Below are 22499 nucleotides of genomic sequence, written 5' to 3' on the forward strand. Positions count from 1 at the left end.
AGCTGTAGCTAGCGACAGAGACACTCTTCTCATTGGGCATCCGATGCTCCATCTTTAGAGCACAAAATCTTTCATATGTGTCTGGTGGTGGTAGGAAAATACTCCACTTGTCTTTGTTTTATAGTAATGTTGCTTTTTACATAGGAGATAGTCCATAAAATAATGTTTATTTTATTGTCTTGAAGGCAATGTTCTGAATGTGACAAAATAATAAATACGCTAGTGAAAAAAACTCAGTGTGACTTGGCGAGCTTTTATTTATTACAGAAATTTATAATCCAAATTAAATTTGATAAAAATAACTTCTCTAATGTATTTCTCTCTTTTTTTTTTAAAAAAAGCTAGCATAAAGGTGTCAGTGCTGGTTAGCTACATCTTAAACACTGTCAGTGCTTAAAAATTATTTTACTCTAGGGAGCCTGTGAACAATTTAAATCCAAACTGCATGTATTTATGCTTTATATACACTGTGTAATTAGGAAAAAAGAAAGGGAAAGTTTCTTAACCATCTTTATGGATGATCTGAGCCGGAAGATTTGGCTGGTGGTGTGTAACTGACTACACGTTATCTATACTTGAATTTTGCCTGACTTTGTACAGATCATGATATACATCTGAGGGTATTAGGTTTGTGAGAAAAATCTCATTTGAAGCAATTTCCCTTTTTCTGAGGCAGTAAAGCAACTCAAAACAGAAATATTTTGCAGCTGAAGACAGAAATGGCTTAGAGTTTTCCTATGTCTGTGGGGTCAAAATACCTGTAAGTATCCAGCCGGGTTGGCCAGCCTTAAAGAGAAATAGCCTGTCATTGTAGAAAGTGGTGTGTCTTGGGTCGGGTTTTGTTGTGAGGTTGTTGAATGGCATTAGCAGGGTCCCCCTTAGATGCTGCTTGGCATTGTGTGGAGCGGATGGAAAGGTGGATGAGGCAGGTTGTAGGAGGCGGAGAATTAATGACAAGTATTACTGCAGCAATGCATTTAATTCCACTAGATGCTCAGTGTTTGTTTTTGTGATTGACTGCTCCCCGCAATCTTCCTGATTAAGGGTTGTGATCCCGCTGGTAGTGTCATCCAGACGGGTGTCGAGTCAGCATACAAGGTACGATACAGCATAGCTTGGCCATAGCCTTTTGTTGTGGCTTATCTATATGGTAAGTAATGGTAGTATAATATAGCCTACCTATAGTGAGCATTGGTAGAAAGGTAAAGGCCAAATTGTGGAGAAAATGTGCTCTTGGTCAGTCTGAGACTGGGGGCTACACTATACATAGAAAATGGTGAGATCTGCCGTGTTCGTGTGTTCTGACAGGGCACCCTGAGGGGAGCCTGGCTGCCTCGTGGCTTCAGTGGAACTGAGCTGGAAGGGCAGAGAGGCGAGCGTCTAGTGTGTGTGATTGCAGGGAATGAATGGGAATTTGGCTCTGGGTGGTCCTTGGCATAAGTATAGGGTAAGATTTGAAATAATGCTTCTGTATTGTGAATTTTGAAATGCGGGGGATGCTGTACGAGCATCTGTTCCAAAATATCTTCTGTTGCAGAGCTGAGGATCGACTTGTCTTCACCGTCCATAAGGGTGCAATGGCTCTTGGTACTGGACTTCCTGGAGCAACAGTCAAATCGAAGCGTTGGATGCTGACTTGAAATTCTTGAACAGTCTCAGTGAGCTAAAAATGGAGAAAATACAAATTCCTTCTGAATTAGAGAGTCTGTAGTGAAGCAATCATAACTTGCTTGATAGGCTGTGTATTCTCCTGCTCTTTCTCACGACAGTTATTTGCAGTCTAGTTTTGCTCACTTGGAGAGTCTAATGAACTATAAAAGGATGTTTGTCCAATTCATCTTCATTTAAATGCTTTCTCTTGACTTAGATGTCAGTTTTACTTAGGAATGCTTGATTTGATAACCTGAGAATTAGTTCAGCCAATTTCCAAATGAGAATTCCTGTCATTGTGGTTTTTTGCCTGTTTGCCCTCTAACGATAAGGAAGCCTCTTTTGGAGATGCTCAGGTATACACTTTGTTTAAAAAACAACAGCAGCAAAACCCATTTCTTAGTAAATATGCTCTTACTCCTTTGTAACGTACACGGAAAGGCAGCAAAGCCCTTGGGATGAATACCTGCTGCAGAACTAAGTTCCCTGGGCATGGAAAAGTGAAAAGGCAGCAACAGAAAAATGGCCTGATAAAGAGTTATCTTTATTAACTGAACACCCTCTGCCAGCCAGCAGAAAATGTTTTTCATTTGGTGGTCTTCTGAAGTGAATACCTAGGGAAGGCATCAGTCTGTTTAAACAGAACTTTATTATGCCAATTTGTTATTTTACCATCAACCCTCTAGAATGCAACAGGAATCTGTTATTTGAATGAACCATGATGCTGAGTACAGAGTTAAATTTATCTCAATTAAAGTTAGCATTCTCTGTTACAAGAACATCACAAAAATAAACTTTCTCAGTCGATAGAAAGAATTCTGTTTTACATTCAGCATGATGGTTGGATTCCAGCGCACCAGGGGCATTGTGTGTGGAGCTCTTTCACCCTTTCCAGGCCACACTTTACCCATCAGTAAAATCAGTATTTCTTACTGTTGTCAGTATTTTAAGATAAGATTTTTCTTGGCAAAATACTGTGATACTTGAGTGGGTTACTCTTTTAAAATGCAGATTATTAATGCCTGTGAAAACAGGTAAGCTTATTAGATGCTACACCATTGGAATAGCATGTCCCTGGTTCCACCTGTAGTCCTGTAATGAACCAAAACACTAGTGGAGTGTGGGAGCGGTCAGTCTTCTGTGACTTTACAAGCTGCATTGCAAAACCTCCGTCTGAATGCATTTCATATGCATCTGAAAGCTGTGCAGAGGAGAAACTCCAGAAGTCACCTCTCGGCACTGCTGCAGATTTACGCTGGGTCGGCTGCACACTTGGTCTCGGGGCGTTTTGGCAGTGTGGCCTCAGTGCGAGCATCCTCCCTCCTGGAGCTGGGGAGCTGCTGGTCCTTAGGGTGTGCCAGGGGCTTCATCTAGGTTTCCCAGAAAACAGACATGAAGCCGCAGAGTTTTGTGCATAGGAAGGGTAGAAGTTTCTGAGAGAGAGAGCTTCCACACACCACCACCACCCCCCCCCCACCCCCCCCCCCGGTATTTTCCTGCTCCTAATTAGAAACCACAATTTATCTTAAGAGTTCTTTACAAGACAGAAGGCTCTTAAATGTATTCTGCTGGGTTCACTAGAATATCCTGCTTGTCCACCTAATGGCTGCTGTCCCCTTGCACCCAGGAGCTCATGCCTTCCCCTTCCTCCGGGAGGATGCTTGCCTCATCTGCGTCAGTATTGCAAGGGAGCATGCTTGAGCTTCCTCCCCTGCTAGGCAGATGTCCGTTATAATGAAATGTAAAAAAAAAAGGGGGGGGGATAATAAAGGCAGAGGAGTGTAATGTTATGGCTTGATTTGACAGGACCTCCTGCTGTTGCAGCTGCCAGTGCCAGCCCTGGAATAGATTAATCTGTATTCCAACACGCCGCAGCTGAAGTCAAGATCGATCTAATTAGGGTGTTTTAAACACTGCTTGCATTCTGAAGTCTTCGTGCCTGTCTGGAGAGGGAAAGGCTCCCAAGAGCTCGAGGTGATCCTGGTCTAAGCAGGACTCTGGTGCAGCTGGGTGACCACATGCGATATGACCTGCCTAGAACCAGGGATGCGGCTGGCACGGTGCGCTGCACTGCAGCGTCGGCATCGTGGAGAGCAGTGGGTACGTGTAGGTGAACCAGCCGATGGGGCAGAAAACAGGGTTATCTGCTAATAAGAAGCAAGCCTCTGTCTTCCCATATCCATGAATTTGTGAGATTTTTGGGATGTTTATATGAAAAAAGTTGTTCTTGATGCATACTAGCTGCCAGCTGATAACTGTTATTCCTTTAAAGGAATCTTTGGTGGTGCTGAGCATGGCTCGTTTTGGTGTTTGCTTTTCAAAGGAAATATTTCGTCGTTCTTAGAAATGGGGGCTGGGCAGCAACTTCTGCCTCTGGCCTTGTCTGTTGCCCTCCTTAAAAAGAACTCTTTTTGTGCAGGTGATGTGGACTTTGGCTGAGTGCTGGCATGATTATTTAGAAGTTTCCAAAATATTCAGAGGCAGGCAGGCTGCCCGAGGCGTTGCCCGAGGGCGATGTGCAGCTTCGGATGGGCCAGGAGCTGCTTTATGGCATAACCGTGATTTTTTTGCAGGGGAGTGTGAAACACACTAGTGCATTTTTTTTTCAGGAAGCTGATAAAAAAAGGTTTAGAATAAATATTAAAAATATTCAGAAATATTTCTGTACAATATTTTTTTTAACATTTTGACCAGGCAACTATATATTTCCTGGCTTTTCTGGAGTGATATGTTGAAAGAATAACCTCATTCTTAAAAAACCTGTGTCAGCTTCTTTAGACTTCTCAGTAGTTTTAAAGATTTTATTGATAAAATGGATAAATATCTGCGTATGAGCACCAAAGCAAAAATCATGGCTAAAATACATTTCCTAGTAAAGGAGTACTGAAAAAAACCAAGTGAAGATATATCGTTGGTGAGAATATTACTACTAAAATACTGTGTCAACACTTCTAAACACTTCCAAAAAAAGGTTTGGGAAAAAATAGTGTGAAATACAGAATGCTGGCTTCTTTCTAAAACAGCAGAGCATCTGTTGGGATGTATTAAAAAAAAAAGTCTTCATTTTGTTGTATTTTTTTTCACCTTAAGAAAATAGGATCTTGCAATCTTTGGAGGCTTTTACAGTATTTTTAATGTAGACCCTTAATTTGGTGTCTCTTTTTGTGGAATAACTGTTTCTCTGCAGCAAGAGCATGCACTGACATACCCAGAGCCATCCTTCACCCCCATGTTATCCTGTCAAAATGACAGAGCAGCCACACGGTGCTGGCCACCCGATAAACCTGTTATCTCTTCTGCTCCTCCTGCCAGAAGCGCTCCCAATCTCTTTGGTACATGAAAAATTGACACCACCTCAGGCAGAAATCTGTTTCTAAGGAAGCTACATTTATAAGTAGCTAATGAAATGGGGTGTGTGCATGAGTGTGTACAGCCTCTTCTGTTTGCTGCCCTTATGTCGTATGCAGATAATCCGTGCTGCAGGGAGGGCAGACACAACTCGGACAAGTGGCCTGTGTGACTTCGCCTTTCTGCGGACGCGTAAGCCGGCAGTTAGTGCAGAAGCTCCCTGCCAACACGTCGGTGTCGCTTGTTCTTTGTACGCTGGTGCAATCGATCAAGGCTTCTCGTGGCTCCAGGCTAGGCAGCGCTGTGGAAATGCGTGTTAAAATGGTTTGATGGCAATAAGATGATGATCTCTTTCCTCTGCGCATTGCATTTTCCTCTCTGAAAATAACAAATCTTGACACCCCTTCTCCTCTCCCCACCACCGTGGGTGAGGAAACGTTTATGGCCATTATTTTTCATCAGTCTTAATCAGCAAGATTAAAGTGAGGACATCTTGGAGAAGTTACAGTTTTGAATACATTGAGATGTCTAAAACATAAGGTCTGTGCTTAATGCAGACCTGTAGGCAGGAAGCAATACCAAATGATTTGGCAAGGGAGAGAAACTCATGCCTCTCTCATTTGCTTTGCGCCTTTGTGCTTGGTTTTATTTCCCCATATTAAAACCATATACTCCTTGATATTGCCAACATCATTTCTCGTGTTGGCATACATTTTGCGAATGATTTGCATCTCTGCATCCCCTGTGATACCGGGGGTGCAGAAGTGTGGTGTCTGGCTGCTCTGCTTCCCTTTCACAAGAAAAGGAAGGAGGACGCATTCCCTGGGCTCCTTCCCTCGCCTCGAACTGGCTCCCAGGGGTGAGCTGGTTCCTCCACCCTGGAAAGTGTTCATGGGCAAAATGATGAAGAGCCAGAGCACGAGAGTTGTAATGAGAGCTTGACTTGAAATGTTTCAAACCAAGTATGATTTTATGTGTATATTTATATAAATTGCACATAAAATTGGTGAATCCTTCTGAAGAAACAAGGACACAGAGAAGCACTTGCTTTTGTACCTCACTGAAGTCTGGTACAGCCAAATACTAGTGGTTAAAGAAGCGTAAGACACCCTATGTGAAAAAGTATGCTTTTGGAGAAGATCATGTTGCTTTCTGTCCCTCAAGGAGCAAAGATCTCAAGGCCCCGTTCAGAAATGCTGTGTTTTTGAACATCACTTGAACCTGGTGCTTTGCAGCAGCTGGCTGCAGTGAGGGAGTGCACCGCGTTGGTGCTCAGGAGGAGCTTCGGAAAGGTGTGCAAGGCACAGAAGCAGAAATGCCACGCGGCCCTTCAGTACCTCCTTTAGTGGTCCCCCACTGAGGGACATCTGTGTTCCTGCAGAAGGAACTCCTCAGAGCTCAGTCCTACTCCTCAGGAGGAGACCAGCATTGCTGGGGGTTTGAGGCACTTGGTTCAGTCACCTTTCAGAGTGAAGCTGTGGTTGGACATTAACACAGATGTTCTCTTGTGTGCTTGCAACATTGACTTTTTACTTGGCTCCAAGGTTTGTGCTGTCAAGTATGACCCCCAAGTGCGACTGAGAAGGCCATAGAACGCGTTTATTTGGTCGTTTCTGGTTTGTTGTGGCATACTCATATTCAATCCATGGGATTTTCTGTAAATAAAAGTGGTTTGTTCAAGGATTTTTTCCTCTAGCTAGTACCAGTTAAGTCTCTGCAGGTGCTGCACGCTGGCACAGTTATTCGTTCCTCAAGCTCTCCTGTTTCAATAACCGTCCCCTCTTTGGTAACCTAAGGGTCATGTGAGTGACGGTGCCAGGTCAGGCTGCTTTGGGGCCAGGATTCCTTTTAGCCCCAAGGGAGGAGGCAGCGTGCTGTGCCTTTAGCTGTCATGGAGGGTGCCAAGAAGAGTGTGTGCTGCTAGGCAGGCGTGCCAGCCTGGGGAGGTGAACTGGAGCAGAATTTGTGCTTTACGTAAGGTGCTTTTTTCAGGTCACTGAGGAAGAGCAGGATCAGTGTTAGCAGGAGTAGTGCAGCAGAGACAGAGGAGACCTCGCTGGCTGGGCTGTGATGGGTGAGGAGCTGCCTGTGCTCCCCACAAACGCGGCTTGCTGCTCTCACCACCGCTCTGCCTCCGCTCACCGGTGATGGGAAGGAACCAGGGTTCCACTTATCAATGGCTACACGTGGAAGTGCTAGTAGTAAATTTAATGGCATGTTACAGAGAAAATAAGCTCCTGTTCCTGATCTCAGCATGCAATTTTCATTTTGTATCTCCAGAACATGTCTGTTCCATCCTGGCCTCCCTTTTGCGAAATCTGAGAGGGCAGCAGAGGACACGGTTACTGAATAAATTCACAGAGAATGACAGTGAGAAGGTGAGTGCTGAATACGTGTCTGCAGTCTCTGGGCTACCAGGCTGGGAGGATACTTGATAATGGCAGGGTGCCTGTGTACACTCGCTAAGTTACTGAACAGCCGTTATTGTACCTGCCTATAGAGACTTGTACTCTCACAGGCCATCGTTCTCTCATTCATGTTGTTATCTACAAACTGGAGAACTGGAAATGCCTTTAGTGCTTGGCCTCCCACATCGCGTGTGCTCTTGTTTTCTGGTGCCCTTGCACATGGTAGCAGTGATTCTCAGTCCTGGGTTGTGTGTCCCTGCTGAAGCCTGATCATGTAACACGTGTTGTGTGGTATTACATTGTGTTGGCTCTGTGAGACCAGGGCAGTGTGGAAAGGTGCCAGTCTTTTCTAGTGAAGCTCTTTTGCATAGAGTTTAGGAATTGCTATAGTACACATTTAATATTCCCCATTCCTCTCCTGGAGTGTGTCACTTTAGTGGTGTTTACTCTGGGAAATTCTTTCCAAAATATTTACGTGGTGGTGGATAGATCAAACAGCTGTGAAACAGAAACAGCAGCTTTTGCAAACCAGTAATTCCCAAGGGATTTGTAAATTCTGCTACTGGGGAAATACTGGTTCCTTAGTATTCCTCATTAGTGTGTTTTAAAGGTGTTTTTCATAACCTGTTCTACCAATTGCAGAAAATTTCCCATTACTAGATAGGCTTTCAGTTGCCTAATACAGTTCAGAGGAGAGCAGGAGAGCCGTAATGTGTCTGATACATTTAACATAAGCTTGGCTGCATACAGCATGGACAGAAAGGTCTGTTGGAGAAACCAGGAGAACTGGAGAACCACAGCACAGGAGACCGAGCGAGCTAGGGATACGTGTCTATTTGCTGCCTTTTAGCTGGAGCTGACGAGACCATATTGTGGTACGGGATTACATTCAAATGCCTGCAGACTCAGCGTGCTCATCCGACCAACACTTGTACCGTCCTTCTGTAATGTATTCTTTCCTGTGAGTGACAGAATTGCCTGTTACTTTGTGAAGACTGCAGCTGGGAGGAAAACAACATAGCATGAAGGATTAAAGATGATTGCATTGTTCTTTTTTCTTGCTTAGGTCTCTCTCTTCTGCCCTTGCAGGTTGATAGGCTGATGGAACTGTATTTTAAGTACCTGGATGCAATGCAGGCAGCTGATAAGAAGATTGATGGAGAGAAACATGTATGTATTGCTTAAGTTTTGCCCGCTCATGTCTACAATACCTCTGCCCAGGCATGTTGACTTCTGGCTCAGCCAGGTCACTCTTCTGAGCCGTGCCCTCATACCTGTGCTGTTATGTCTTAATTCTTGTTGTCCTGCTCTCCAGTTTCCAGTTAACCTCAGATAAAATGGGCTGAGAACTTCTCCACATCAAGTGCTTCTGGCCTTTTCTTAGAGTGAATTTTACTAGGAGGGCCTAAGTCTATGCTTCAATTTGCCTTTGCTTTTACTTGGCTGAAATCTTGCTTGGTTTAACAGATGGAGAGTAAGTGAAATGCAGAGAGACAATTACATGATAATGTGCGAGGCCTCCTACCCTGGTCTTTAGAGTTCTGATCAGCTGCGAGAAAGCGTCTATTTTGATTAGTTAGGTGAGGCTGCAGCCAAAGGCTGGTGTGCTCTCTGCACACCAGCGGTGAATCGTTTTGAGTGACATGAGCCTTGGTACCACACAGTACTTTCTTGGAACTGAAGCTGGAACAGACTTTTTGAAAGAGAACGAGCTGTTGGAGTCAGGAAGCAGCTTGCATAGCTGTTAGCGAGCTTGGCCAGCTTCCCACAAGATTATCTGTATCAGCACTGAAGAGGGTGTGAGATTGATTAGTGCTGACGGAGAGTAATCACTGCAGACGCTGTCCCCGCACGCGGGCGAGCTCAGTGTGCCACGGGCTGTAGCCCCCCGCCAGGCTCCGACAAACAGCTGTCTGCCCACGGCCAAGGCCACTTCTCTGGGCACTGGCAAACATTCTGAGGGCATCTGAGCTCAGCAGCGCTGCTGCTGCTCAAAAAGGCACGGGGGTGAGTGATGAATGGAGTTGCTTTTGCTGCCAGCATTCAGGCTCCATATGGACAGCTGCAGCTTCACAAATGAACGTTGGCCTGAAGAAAAACAGCCTTTACCCTTTCCTGCTATCCCTCCGCGCTCCATTCACCCTCCTCGGAACAGAGCAAGAAATTATTTATTCTCTACATTTCATTGTTGGTGTGTGGGTTTTAGAACTCAAAAAACAGAATGGATTTTTCTGACTGAAGTCTTGCGGTGTATGGGCAGCTGCTAGACGGAGCCCTTAAATGCAACATGCAGAGCTAGTGTATGTGCCCTTTATCCAAAAGGATCCTGAGGCAGTCTGCAAATGTTAACACCTGTAGCAAGCAGCCAGCACAAAGCTGGAGTGAAGGAAATTTGAGTGTGAAGAAGCTTGTGTAGAAGCTCTTTAATTAATAATATTAACCCATTCATGTTTACTGATGTACAAGAGAAGAGAAACCAAAGAACGTCGGGTTTTCCTCCTGTATCCAGAAGGCCACTGTGCTTTTGCCCCACTGCAGGGCTCTGTAGGCTGGAATGGCTAGAATAAATGGGTCTCAATTCTTCACTCCTATTAGAGCTAATAATAGGATTTGGCAGAAACATCTCATATGTGCAATGTATTTGGTACAACATGTATGAAATATGATGTTGAGGTTCATTCCTAGCTTGGAACACTCTTGGAATTACCATTTGCTTTGTTTTGTAGCATCCTCAAATAGTCAGTGGGAAACGGTCTGTTGAGATCGGAAGTGGCTCAAGCGGTTTCCCCACGCAGAAGTAGGCAAAAGCCATCATTCTGTCCGTCAAATCATGGCATTGTCTGGCTGTGACAGGATTTATGGAGCACTTCAATGTTTCTAGTTGTGGCACGTGAATCGTTGAAGTGGATGGTATGAACACTTGGTCCTTTAGAAACTGTGCTATGTCACTTGAGGGCTTTTGACCTTTCTCTTGCAGTAGAGGACATAGTACCCCAAAAATCTGGAATATAGATCCTCACCTTTCTCCCTGCCCCAAAGAAAAAAGATACCTGATGAGATTTTACAGGTTCAGCTTATACTGATGAGAGCGAGATTCAGGTCTGATGGACAGAGTATCCTGGTGTAAGTCTTGCATTACAAGAAGTTAAAACCTGATTATACAAGGAATGACTGAGTGTATCATACCTGATGTTTTATCTTTAGCAGTGCAGCTGGCATAAGAAGCTCCTGCTCTTGCAGTTCTCTTCCTTTTTCTTTCTTTTAGCTTGGCTTATTTTAGTGATCTGGTTTATAGCCCAGCTCTTCAGCCTGTGGTGGTGAAGGTGTGGGAGTAGTTGAGGGTAGAAGGGAGGGGAGGAATTTCGGAAGCCAGCTGTTTCTGAGGAAGATCAGTTGTAATGAAACTGCCCCCTTAATCTGGACAATGAAACAGGATGAGGTCCAGAGGGAGAGCTTCCCTTCTTCTCAGTGTTACCCACTTTTTTGCTTCTGTGGAATCTATTCAGAAGTGATCGGAGGTGATAACATAGTGATCATCCTAATTGCCATGTGAAACCCAGGAGCAAAGTCCACGTGAGCATTTGTCTCCAACACCTGATGCCTGTCTTAGCACTTTTCTCAAAGTTTTTAGTTAGAAAATATCTTGCCCCCCTCTCAAATTCTTTAATTCTTTCTGTAGGAAATGGTGCAAAACCCTATGCCTTTTAACTCCCTTTAAAATGAGGCATAATTACAGGCGGTAGCAGTAGCCTTAGTGATCTCTAAAAATGGTAGGAAAAGACAGGAGATGGTTTAATATTTTTATAGTTCCACAGAAAATTATGCTCAGCAGGTTTATTCAATAAAATATTCTCACCAGACACTTTGCGCTATAATGACTTACAAATTACATGCTAATTGTGTTACAGTTAAGTCATTCCATCCTTGAAAGGGAGAGGTGGAACTCCTAGCATGAGAGCAATGTCCACAGATTGGGATAACTGACATAGGAATTTGTATTAGCCCATCATTTCAGTTCAGTTTATAAAGACCGAATTGCCTGGAGTTGTACTGAGGGCAGGACGTAGCGTCCTGGCAGGGGCTGTGTCAGTGCAAGTGAAAAGAACACAACTGTGTTCCCGGGAGGGCGTGCGCCTTCTGGAGTGTGGCTGAATTCACGCTGTCTGTACCGCAAGCTTTTCCAGCAAATGGCCAGCAAGCTGAGGTAAGCTTTGAACTTTCTTGCTGAGACTGGTGGGTCTTTTTAGATGACTGCCCTGACGTGGTTCCCGTTTCTTGCTGCTGAAGTTGAGCTCACACTTTTGCAGGAGCTGCTGCTCGGTTTCTCCTGACTTGGAAGTGATGGTATGCTTTGTAGCAATCGCAGTGAGCTTTTCAGCTCTTGCAGATTGGTGGCTCAATTTACAGAAATTCAAGAGTGTTTCTGCTTGTAAGACAGAAATGAAGAAAGTCCTTCCCACAGCAGAGGGCTCTGATGGTGTCTTGTGTGGTTCTGAGAGCTTCTTAGTCACCTTGGTGTGACTGGGATGCCTGCCTGCTCTCCTGGCCGCAGTAGAGTCCCTGACCTGACTAGGGCTCAGTCCTAACCGTTCTGTGTTTCAAAGAAAACGGTGGTCAGTCTGCGGAAGGGACCACGTGGTCTGCAGCCTCTGCATGTGAAAGAGGCTCCTGGGGAAATCGTTGTCACATCTGAGAGCTGAAAGCAGATGGTCCTGGGCAGTCCTTGTTACGTTGGTCTGATTTCACCTGAGGCTTCTGCTTGCTCCTCTGCTGTTGCGAGTGTTGGTCCCTGTCTCCTGCATATCCTTTTTGACCAAGGGCTTCCCGATGACCTTGAGTTTAGCTATTAGCCTGTGGTCTGAAAGCACCTCCTGAGCATGGCTTGCATCACTTGCCCCTCCCCAGTAATACAGACAGAAGGTAGTAAGGGGAGAGAATCTGTACTTGGTAAAGGAGACAAGTGATGATAGTTGTTTTCGTGCATGGCCATTTGGAGCCTCGTCTCTGACCTGGAGTGGCCTCGCTATCCCACCCGGTGAGGAAGTAAAACCAGGATCCTGGAGGTGTTCTTTGTTCTCGACCAGCGCACGTCCCTTCTGCTCTGCCCAGCCTTGCTGCGTCTGCTGGGGAAGGTGAATGGTAGGTAAGGAAGGAGGAGGATGCGGAGAATCTTTTGGGCCCTACTCCAGTGACTGTGTGGAGCAGATATGATCTTTTGTATAGCATTGGCAGATCCATTGTATCTTTAGGTTTTGAGTCTCTACTTGACACCTTGAGGCCTGTCAGTCCTGCCTCATTAGTGTGAGAGAAGCTCATTTTAGCTTCACAGAAGCCCATCTTATTGCTGTCTTCTCCCATCAGCAAGGGGCATCTCAGTACATATTGTTGGCAGATTAGAAATGGCATCTGAGTGCTCATTTGGAGGTTAGCGACTTGACAGCTTTGAAAGAGAGACAAAGTGGAAAGGTGGCTATTTGGTACTGTAGTAGGAGGCAGATTAGTATTTAAAGGGTGGTTGTGGTTTAAAAAAAAAAAAAAGAAAGACTGCGAAAAGGCACCTTAAAACTGTACTTGTCTTCTAATTCATATCTGCTTAATTTACTGGCACAAAATAATCTTGCTTCTCTGTCGAGAGGGGCTGTTATAACTGCTGCCTTCTCTGTGTAATCAAGACAGCAGTTGCCTGGATTCGGCTCCTGTGATCGCTGTGCTTGGATCAGAATACAGAACAGACACGGTCTTTGTTTCCTGCTCTGGAGATTCAAAATCCTGGCCTGTTGATGTTTTTCTGTTCAGGAATTTAGCACTGTTGAGAAGAGTAGGCAATAAGCCTGTGTGCAGTGAGGAGGGTAAGCAGTAGTTCGGGAATTGTCGTCTTTCTGGAATGGGTTTTTTTGATATTTCAGTCAATGGCTTCCGATCTCTTGCTACCCAGACTCAACATTGTTTAGCTTTAGAGACCAGATTTGATCAGATTCAAGCAATTTGGCATGGATGTAGGGTGAGGAAAGTCACTCCTTGCACAAAATTGGATTTTTCTTTTTACTGGCAAGAGCTTGCGTGCAAGTTTTGCCCAGTCATGCCTGTGCCCGTGATTTTGAGAACCTGGAGTAAATTACAGTTGTGCAAATGCTGGAGTCTACAGGATCTGACACTAAAGCATCCTGTAGCATAGCCAAAGCAGTTGACTTTATGGCATTGGTAACTGGGCATTGTTTTTTAAACTTAACTTGTTCTTTCACTGTCAAGCTACATTTCCAGGAGGAGAGGAAAAGTGTTTTGTTACCTGTGCTTTCCTCTCTCACTTTTGGGAGGCAGTGGTAAACAGCTGTACTTCCAAGTCACTTAATCAGATTTCTGCATGGTGAGCATCCATTGCACTCTCCCCAGTGAGAAGTGCACAGGGTTAATTTTCCTTCTTGTGCCTAAAAGACTCTACCTACAATTAGACGTGAGGACTTGGCTTGACAAAACAGTAAGATTTGGTAGCCTAAATCAGCTTTGATACTGGTGACCTTGCGTGTGTTTGCCTGGAGTATGGGCACCCCGAGGAAGCAATTCTTCTTGAGCATTACAGGTACAGTGCTCTCGCTGGTGATGGCTCTAATGAGAAAATATTGCTCCGCTGGTGTGTGCCCACCTGCCAGCCGGCTGCATAATAAATCACACAAGCTGCAGCAAGCTAGCAGGGTCTGACAAGCTGCTTCCTTTATTTAAGAACAAAACCAAAAAAACAAACCCCAAAATGCAAAAGGTCACACGTGACATCAGTTATTTTGGCCTGTTGGTCTCCATGAAAATGGATGGCAGGTTCAGCTGGTGGACGTGGCCGGCCTTTCTCAGGGGGAAGCTGCTCTGAGCTTTTTGCCCGGCTGCTTTTGCCAGTGTTTTGAAGAAGATGCTCTGTCTGAACAAGGCAAATGGAATGGCCTCTTGCCTTCTGCCTTTGGCCTCCGTTTGGGCAGGTCTCGCTAGCGAAGCACCGTATGTGCAGAGAAAGAATGAACCGTCCGTCGGCATTCCCGCGGAAGCCAGTGGTCTTCTGCTAACAGACCCCAGCTGGGGTTTGGCCCTGTCAGTATTCCTAACAAATGAAGCTGGAAGCACAACGCTGGGCATGGTAAAGCTGTGCTTGCACAGAATTTTCAGACCTGTTTTCTCATTCATCAGTCGATAATGAAGTTGGAAGCCTGATAGGTCTTTGAGTCTGCTGGAGTCATGTTCTGCACTGCTTAACAGCACCCTCAAATGGCCAGTAGAAGAGCAGGTTTTTTGTTCCATTTTGACAAAGAAGTTATAAATAATAGATACCCTGGTTTGTTCCATATTCAGAGTCTCTAATCGCTCAATTTAGAAACATAATTTGTATGTTTAAATTAAAATTTTAATTTGCAGATGGACACACTTCACAACCAGCAAAGGCTGAACCTTGTTCAAAATGGAATGAAATGTTTTGTGAATTTAAATGAATTATTAAAAGAAGTACTTCTTTGGCGAGAAATATATGGATGTTAATGTTTTGGGGAACAAAGCGTTTCTTAAGAAACCGCAAGTATCACCAACATTTTGCCACTACTAATGGGAAGTACTTTGAGAGACAGTCATCGCATCTTTTCTTTGTGTTGCTTTACAGGACATGGTGCGTCGGGGAGAGATAATAGACGATGACATGGAAGATGAATTCTATCTCCGTCGCCTGGATGCTGGTCTCTTTGTTCTGCAGCTCATTTGTTACATCATGGCAGAGATCTGTAATGCCAATGTTCCCCAGGTAAAGCTATATATGAGGTTGGCAGATCACCTGTGTTTCCATCCGTGATACAAACAAGACTCTAGATCTTTGCAAATATTGCCTCATTGAATAATCTCCTCTTTAATTCCTTTTTTTGGGGAGAAAACCTCCTGCTTATTGCAGTTGTGTCCATACAGTTTCATCAAGTTATAGCAGTTAGGAGGGCATTAGTGGGTACAGAAGCTGATCATTGTCACTGAATTTGTACAATCTACCATGAGCGAGGTCACAGTTTGAAATGGAAAGGCCCTGTTTATGCCACTGCTGAGAGAGTAGTGGAAGGGGGCGTTCTCTCAGAAGGTCTCAAAAAGGCACAGACTACAGCAGGTGACTTTTCTTGATCCGTGCAAAATACTGCATCTCTGCTGGCGTGAATACATTGGGGTTTGTGAATATGTTATGTGGTTACTTGTACCTGTGCCGCATGCCTTCCTGAATCTTTCTGAGTATGTGCTCTGGAACTGTGGACGAGCAAGGCTGAGCTGGATTTTGTGGCGCTCAGCGTTTCCTGTGGTTCCCTCAAAGAAAGTGGGGAAAAAGGGGTTGTGCATGGTTTTGTGTTGCACCGCATATTACTGTCGTCTTTCCTGTCCCCGATCAGATTCGTCAGAGAGTCCATCAGATTCTGAACATGAGAGGCAGCTCCATTAAAATTGTTCGACACATCCTAAAGGGTGAGTTGAGAGATTCCTATGCATGTGTCTCATCTCTACCAGGGACAGCTTGGTCATCGCTTTGTAGGATAAGCCTTCACATGTAATTCTCCTTGACTTCATGAGCATCTTCAGGCAGCAGTTGAGTAGCGTTCTGAGATCTGGGCAGGGCTGGAATCACCCTGATAAGAGGCATGCTTTACCGTGGAGTTAGGACACTTGCTGTTGTCTACTGTCATGGAACAGCACATCACTTCATGCTGCCATCAGCTACAGACTGGCTGGAACTTGCTGCTGACATTAACGCTAGAGTAAATATTTAAGGGAAGCGTATATGCATGCTAGAGGGAAGAAGAGGGGAGTCTCATCTTTCATTAACATGGCCCTGCACTTTACCATCTGCACCATATTAGTATCCGTGGTGTATTTGTCTTGTTCTTAGTGTCAGATTAATATGGATTATAGCATTAAAGTATCCTCTGTAGCTTTAAAATGTAGCTGTTGTGATTTGCAATCCCAGTTTTAAAGTGCTGCTTGTTATTTTTAATGCTTATGTTGAATTAGAGCAATGCTTATTTGAGCTGTGGCTCTCATCCGTAGCCTGCTGTCCTTCAGCAGAAGCAGCCAACTGAACAGGGGAAGAAGAGGACAGGACTCAGACTCTCCCCACAGCCCCCTCTGAACTGCGAGGCTTAGCTAGAGAGCTGGTAATCTGCTGCCCACAGGAGGTGCCTCCTTATTTAGCAGAGGGTTGTGTGGGATGTGTCTATTCCTGAGGGGCTGTGTTGTTTTCGGTGAGGGGTGAGGAGTCTCTCTTCTGGAGAGAAAGGAAGGTTGGCAGCATCTCTGGGGGTACTGGGCTGTGGGTTGTGTTGTTTTGATGTCTCTGCTTTCTTTGGGAATAACACTGATGTTCTGGCCTTTTCTCTGTCCGTCCCCTCCCCAACACTGGCAGGTACAGGCAGCTTTTTTCTTGCAGATCCTGTTGTTTTTCTCCCTTCCCATATGCAGGAAAGAAGGGGATCAGAAGGATGGCTGGTATGATGAAATTAAGAGTGATTTTCTGACAGTGTGAGATTACCTGCAGCTATAGGAAATCTCTTTGGCCCTTGTCCTTTGCCAGCAAGTGCAAGTTAAGGCATGCTGATGAACAAGGGGGACTGGATAGGATGTCCTTTCTGCTTTTAATTGTGATACTTGACAATTCCTGCTTCCAGACTGTCCATTTCCAACTTAGGGCATGGCTCACATCCACTTTGAGATTCCCACGCTTGACCTGGGCCACAGGTGCCCGAGGGATTTGTCTGCACATCTCACTGTATTTACACACCTCACGTTCATGTCTTTGGTTTGTTGATTTACATACAAAGCTGAATTGGAGGGCAGCTGCATTAAAATTTCATCTGATTCTTTCTTTCACAAACAGTGACTTGCATTGTGAAACTTTTTCAGTGGTTTTATCATGTCTTGCAAGCTGTGGATTGTACAGCAGGTTCGGTGCTCTCAGCAGTAATGCGTTCTCTGCCTGAAGAGGCCACACATGGCATGTTAAGAATACGGGTGATGGATACAGTATTTGGGGCTCTGTCTTCAGCTCTCCCCAACTCTTATGCCATTGTTAGAGACTTTTGCCATCACAATTGTTAATGACCTTAGAAATAAATTTGTTCGTGGGCCCTTGTGAAATACTGCAATGGGGCCCAGAACATTCCTGCCAGGTAGGAGCAGCACTGAGCTTATCTGAAGTCTGTGCTGGTGAAATTTAAGTTTTTCAGTAGTTACACACCGATGTCCAAATACGTTGTCAGTGTAGATTCACTGTCTTTTAACAGAAGTGACACCACGGACAAGTACCTGCCTCTCCAGAGGAGTTGGTTTGTTGAACACAGCTTGCCTGTTGGAGTAGTGGGTTGGTTGTGGACCCTGGAAGTGTGCCTCCCAGGGGGGCTGGGGGGCCAGTGGGGGATTTCCAAAATTTAATTGGTGTCTGAACTGTAGGACTCTCTATCCCAAATGACTGAGAGGTTGGGAGCCTTGAGCCTGGGCTGAAACGTTTCCAGGCCACTTTCCAACTTGCTCTCAGGACAGATGAGGGCTGGTTTATTTTTACTTTTCGTTCAGTGTTTTGCTCTTGTTCAGTTTTTATTTTCTATTTTTGCATACTAATTAGGCACTTGGTTTTTAGTTTGATTTTTATGGCCTACATATTCTCCATGTTTCTCTGGCAACCTGACAGCTGATGGATCCCTTGGGGTTGCTCAGAATTACTTACGATGCAAGCAAGGAAGCAAGACTGTTTTCTTATGGTAGGGCTTTCAAGGGGGAGGAGTGGGCAGAGAATAACTGAAAGCTCATTAAATGCATTTCTGCAGGCTGACCAGTCCTCCCACAGTTCCTCTTTCTTGAAGATCAAACGTTACTTGCAACGGGACAGTTAGTTTATCCTTTGGAAGAGAACGACTGAACGGTGTGTGCCTTGGCTGAGAGGATGTTTTTGGGATCGAGACTGGTCTTTATGACAGCAAGTGGTGTCTGTATCTTGGGGCGATTCCTGGTCTCCCATCTTTCTCATCGGGAATGGAGTGAGGCACAGACCTCCCTAAATAGCCATACTCAGCCCTGGAACGGGAAAGCATGCAGTTCCTTACCGATGCGGAGAGACCAGCCTTTGGCACCGGCTCCCTTTGCTGGGGAGCTGCTGTCAGAGGAGCCCTGCAGGAACTGAGGTGCAGAGGTCCCTCCCCAGAGGTACTGACAGGTGGTGCCTGGTTAGACGTCTGGTTTCAGTGAAGGTAATGGGCACATCAGGGAGCCGGGAAGGTGGAATGCCTATTGAATGTTATAAACCAAACCTGTTAGCATGGGTAATCAAAAAGAAAAGATAGGTACATTAGGAGGACTGTGCTAAATTTGGCCTGTGGTCCCTCAGTATGTGCAGGCTTTATAGCTTCCAATATCCATTACAAGCTTCAATATTTCCCTATTGATTTTTACTGTTCTGTAACCATTGTATTTTGTCTAATGAAGCAGAAACCAATCTTGGGTCCTTTCCCTTTGTGTAGCTACAGCAATGTTGTAAGCTCTGTTTAACTGTTGGCAGGGGGAGCTTACATTTGATTTTTTTGCTGTCTCACTGAAGTGGTGGAATTTTAAATAAAAAGTAAATACATAAAACCTCGGTGGAATATTTTTTTTTTTTAAAGCCTGGTTGTGGGGGTTTTATCTGGTCTCTTCAAATTAGCATTTGCAACTGTTGGTAACCCAGTAAACAGTCTGCCTTGGGAGTCACTGGGATTTTAGTCTCACGAAGCCTAAATATTTAGAAGGAAAAACGCTGAGCTTTTGGACAAGATTAGAGGAATTTGTGGCTTGCTTTTGTCTGAGTGATCTCAGTGGGACAATAGAAGGGCAGCGTCATTAGTGGCACTCGGCAGTTTCCCTGCTTGAGTTGTATGTTCAAGTACTCTGGCAGTCCTTAAAGCTAAAACTGGAGCTGGGCCACGAGCCCGCCGCCTGCGGTGCGGATGCTTTGAGCGCAGAGCGCTGCCTGCAGCCGGGGCTGACCCGGGCTGCCCCAGTGCTGTGCCAGGCTCAGAGACCACGTCTGTCCCTCACGTGGGTATCCTGAGCTGTCGAGAGGTAGCGGCAGGCAGGGAAGCGTTGCCCTTGGGCTGCAATAAACACAGGCAATTGCAGCCGCTGCATCGGTTTCAGAGGCACTTACTCTGACAAAGCACAGAAAGGGCTCGTTGGGGACAGAGCCCGCTCCTCCGCTAGCTCCCCGCGGGGGCCCAGCTCCTGACAGAAAGCTCTGGTACTGCCCAAAAGGGACAGGAGAACCCGAGCTAAGCGCTGGCCTTAGCTGGCGCTTTCTCCTGGGAAGGTAACCCCGTCTCTGCCGCAGTGGGGTTTATCTCCTGCCAGAAGTGGGTGGCAGGTTTTGGTCCCCAGGCGCTCTGGTGCAGCCCTTTGCTAAAGTGTGCAAACCGCAGGAGAGCTGACGCCGGGCTGCTGGGACCTTGCTCTTATGCAATTAGCCAATACATAGGTAGCTACAACAAATCTATTAGCTTGCTGCTGTCTTCGTTAAGTGCGATGGAGAGTTTCTCCTCCGTCTGAGGGAAGAGTTCTGTGTGCTGGTCCCCCTTCTCCAGGACAGCGAGGAGGTCAGGTTCACTTGCAGCAAACCTCAGTGTTACCCACCTGCTCTTGTTACAGGTACTGTAGCAGTTTATAAATATTAAAAGTATTTCTCCCAGAGGCCCTGGCAAAGAACTCTGCTTCTTGTACATGGGGAGAGAGAGTGCACGCAGGAGGGAAGACTCCCACATCAGCTAACTTCTCCCTGTCCTCACTCTTTTCAGTGCTCTTATAATAAAGGCTTTGATGGAGCTCAGAAGCATGTAGCAGTGCTGAACATATAAATATTAAAGCAAACTTTCTACAGCAACTTACCATTCAGATGCTGAATACAAGCTGTTCTGTTTGTTTAGGAAGAAGGGAAAGAATGCGAGAAGGTGGAGGCTGGAAAACACTGTCTAGCCAGGCAGTCTGCTCCTGATTTACTAAGATTTGTTCAGCTCCTTGCTTTCGCAGCTCAAAACCTGCTTTTCATTTTTTTTTCTTTTTAAACCATCTTTGAATGTGCAGGTTCTGGTGGCGGGAAGGAGGGAGCTGGTACGGGGATGAGAGCTGCCAGCTTTAAATGAATGTCAGGAAGGAGGGCTGCAGAGGAAGTTTTTGGTTCCACGGTGTTTGGCTGCGTGCATGGATGGGCAAGACCTTGATCAGTGTCTGGTATCCTCTGCCTGAAGACAAGGAGTTTGTTTGTAGTTAAATCTGAACTAGTGTGTTTTCTTCCGTATGGGTTAAAAGCACTTGTAGATTAGGGAATTGGTCTCCACTTGACAAAAATCCTCATCCAAGGATGCTTGGACAACAGACAGGTTAAACCCAGGGTTAGGAATGTTTAGCAATTGTGTAACAGCCCCTGCCTGATCTTCCCTGATGATGCTCAGCGTTAAAAGGGACCTGGAAAGCCAGTGTCGTCCAGGACTGTCTTGAATTTCTTGGGCTGAGAGAGGCCAGCGATACAACTGTCCAGTTCAGACAGCTGCCAGTGGGCTGCTCCGTTGGGATAACGGGAGTTGGGAGGAGCACTTGGACCGTCACCTTCCTAAATGGTTAGACGGTGGGGAGCGGGTACTGCCTCTGGGCGCTAGTGTCTGCTTGGGCTTGTTGTGCTGCGTAGTGACGAGAGCGGGATGTTCCTGCTGCGGTCCCTGTTTGCTACAAAAGCTTTTAATGAGGGGTCAGTAGATGCTTATTATGCAAAGCTTTAACCGTGGGGATGGGGAGAAAAACCATCAATGCTTCTTGCATAAATTCCCATTCAGTTGTTTGCAGTGGATGCAGATTTAGATTCTGCTGTGGTATCTGCAAGAGAAGTTGCCCATCGTTCATGAGTATCTCGCTCAAAGCCTGTTGTCTGTCTGCTTTTTCCCCCACAGAGTACGCGGAGAACATCGGGGATGGGAAGAACCAGGAGTTTCGGGAGAGTGAGCAGAAGCGGATCCTGGATCTGCTGGAGAATTTCTGAGGACTCGGGGGGCTGAATTCCATGTCTGCCCACGAGGACGCGGCGTCTGGTTCTCCCTCCTTCTGTTGCCCTCCTCCAGCCTTGATTGCACGATAAAAGTGATGTTTCTATGAAACTGCTTCTAAATGGGATTTTGGAGATATTAAAGATAGTTTGCTTTTTTTTAATTCCTTGTTTGTTATTTAAGTAGTCTGCTGTGAGCGGGATTGCAGCTGCATACCTTGCAGTAGGGCAGCTCAAGATTTTTTCCTTCCCCCCCCAAGTCAAACTTCAGTGATCAGTGTGAAACAATACAACAGCATAGGCATTAGAGGGAGGGTAAAGAGGAAGCCCAGATAGCTCAAGAGATTGTTAGCAAGTTATTCCAGCCTGATACATTAATGGAAATGTACAACCCAAATGTCCTGACGTAAACCGGGGAGGCTGAGGCATCGCTATGTGTCCAGTTCAACTGTTCTTCAGTGGCAGAGGGAAACCAGGAATCGACCACATTAGCCGTTCCTGCTAAATCTTCCCAAAGGTGAGTCAGAATCAAAGGCAGGTTTTGGCACAGGCCAGTCAGCCGTCACCCCTCCTGAAGGGGATGTCGGAGTGAGTCTGTCCAGGTTACACTCAAAACTAGGGGGGAAGGTAAGTAATCAATAAAATGCCCGAATTCCATTGACTTCCTTTTGCAGTCGGCTTTAGGTCTTGGCTGTGCTTGTTCTGTAGAAAATCAGTATTCTGATTCTTGAACTGGGAGCCTGGCTTTTTATAGCAGCAATAAGTTCACCAATAGAAGAGGGAAAATCCCACTCCTGCAGCCTTTTGCAGGTGCGCTGTGGGAGCTGCAGAAAGACCAAGTGATTTGCCTCTGACCAACTTGCTGATTGCAGTGGAACAGACCACGGCTCATTTTTCTGTTACCCTTCTGCACTTGCAGCATAATTTCAGATGTCAGCGTGCCAAACCCCACTGCTTCACCGAGCGGTGACTCCCAACTGGGACAAGAAGTAGCTGAGAATATTTTCCTGCAGCCTCTTTTCTTCTGCTACAGTTAATGACTCTCA

The 22499-nt window shown here is 45.6% G+C and overlaps 1 protein-coding gene across 1 annotated transcript in view; it reads left to right on the plus strand.

Moving 5' to 3' along the window:
- Positions 1–21617, plus strand: part of CTNNBL1 (catenin beta like 1) — a 57177-nt gene extending 35560 nt beyond the window's left edge. Inside the window, exons 12-16 of the mRNA XM_076351934.1 lie at positions 7279–7376; positions 8496–8576; positions 15040–15177; positions 15800–15872; positions 21362–21617. Coding sequence (XP_076208049.1) covers positions 7279–7376; positions 8496–8576; positions 15040–15177; positions 15800–15872; positions 21362–21450 — 479 coding nt within the window. The 3' untranslated portion in view covers positions 21451–21617. The remainder of the gene's footprint in view (positions 1–7278; positions 7377–8495; positions 8577–15039; positions 15178–15799; positions 15873–21361) is intronic.
- Positions 21618–22499: the final 882 nt, after the last annotated feature.

The sequence above is a fragment of the Aptenodytes patagonicus genome, chromosome 14 (assembly GCF_965638725.1).
Source record: "Aptenodytes patagonicus chromosome 14, bAptPat1.pri.cur, whole genome shotgun sequence".
In the NCBI taxonomy this organism is placed as follows: Eukaryota; Metazoa; Chordata; class Aves; order Sphenisciformes; family Spheniscidae; genus Aptenodytes; species Aptenodytes patagonicus.